General features: G+C 38.0%; 1 protein-coding gene across 1 annotated transcript in view; it reads left to right on the forward strand.

Moving 5' to 3' along the window:
• The window catches only part of LOC115293357 (olfactory receptor 2T33-like), a 42,637-nt gene that overhangs the window by 4,463 nt on the left and 36,597 nt on the right, over positions 1 to 1,577 (forward strand). The window contains 1 exon segment of the mRNA XM_029941152.1: positions 950 to 956. Coding sequence (XP_029797012.1) covers positions 950 to 956 — 7 coding nt within the window.

Here is a 1,577-nt window from a genome sequence, read left to right on the forward strand (position 1 = left end):
GCCTATCCACCAGAGGGAGCTGCTGCTTGCTTTTTTTTTTCCCCCTTCGGTTTTTTTTTTGTTGTTTGTTTTGTTTTGTTTTGGTTGTTTGTTTTTTTAATATATAACAAAAATATTTCTTTCTTCACTAGTTTCGTACTTATTTCTTTGTCATTATTACCCTTTTTTAAAATTTTTTCTTTACTCAATTCCTTTAAATTTTACTCCTTATATTCCTTTCTCCCTTCTCCCTTACTTTTTCACCTTCTCGCAACCCAGATATATTCTCCTGTATCTCATTCTTACTTCTCCCCTAAACTGGTCATACACTTTTAAGCGGTCTACTGTCCTTTGTTGTCTTCAACACCCTTTTATATATTTTTTTTGTCTTTTCTTCTTTCTCTTTTCTTTTTATTTTTTCCTCTTCTCTTCCTTTGGTCTCTTTCCCTCCCATTTTCATTCTTTTCATTCCCCCCTGTAATGTGTTTCTTTGTTGGATTTGTCTGTGTGTATGTGTGCTTCTGTTCCCTTGGTGTTTGTCAGTCTGTTCTCCTTCATAGGACTACACCAGGAAACAAGCCAAAGTGTGCAAGAAGGCGAGTCCCAAATATTGAAGAGTAGGGAAATAAAATACTCACAGGCAAAACAAGAGAAACTGAGAGATACCATTAAGAGAATATCTCCTGAAACGGTAGGCCCTGGACAGAAAATAAGCCTCCATTAACAGAGAAATACTAATAGGTGCACAGAGCCCATCGAGCCTTCTAAAGGCGACAAGAGACAGAAAACTAGCAAAAATGACAAAACGAAGAAACTCTCCCCTGAAGAACTTCCAGGGGAAGTCACAGCCACAGAACTGCTCAAGGCAGATCTAGACAACATATCAGATCAAGAATTTAAAAAGCTGGTCATAAGATTAATCGGTGAGGTCGAGAAAAGCATCAAAGAATCAACTGATGAGTTAAAAAAGGCTATAGGTGAGGTGAATAACAAACTGGAGGTAGCCACCTCAAGAATTCACGAGGCAGAGAGAAGAATAGGTGAATTAGAAGATATACTTCTAGCAAAAGAGGAGGCTGAAAAAAAGAGAGAGAAATTAATCCAAGAGAAGGAAAGGAGAACTTGAGATCTGAGTGATACAATCAAACAGAACAACATCCGGTTCATAGGAATTCCTGAAGAGGAAGACAGAGAGAAAAGGCCTGAAGGGATACTTGACCAAATTATAACTGAGAAATTCCCAAATCTGGGAAAAGAAATAGACATTCAAATTCAAGAGGCACAAAGAACCCCCTTAAGACGTAATTTGAATCAGCCTTCAGCACGACATATCATAGTGAAACTGGCAAAATATAAAGATAAAGAGAGAATTCTGAAAGCAGCTAGGGAGAAAAGGGCCCTCACATACAAAGGGAAACCTATCAGAGTGGTTATAGACCTATCGAATGAAACGTGGCAGGCCAGGAAGGAATGGCAGGAAATCTTCAATGTGATGAGCAGAAAAAATTTAAAGCCAAGAATCCTCTACCCAGCAAGCCTGTCTTTCAAAATAGAAGCAGAGATAAAGGTTTTCCCAAATAAACAAAAATTGAGAGAAT

Source organism: Suricata suricatta, chromosome 6 (genome assembly GCF_006229205.1).
Source record: "Suricata suricatta isolate VVHF042 chromosome 6, meerkat_22Aug2017_6uvM2_HiC, whole genome shotgun sequence".
Classification (NCBI taxonomy): Eukaryota; Metazoa; Chordata; class Mammalia; order Carnivora; family Herpestidae; genus Suricata; species Suricata suricatta.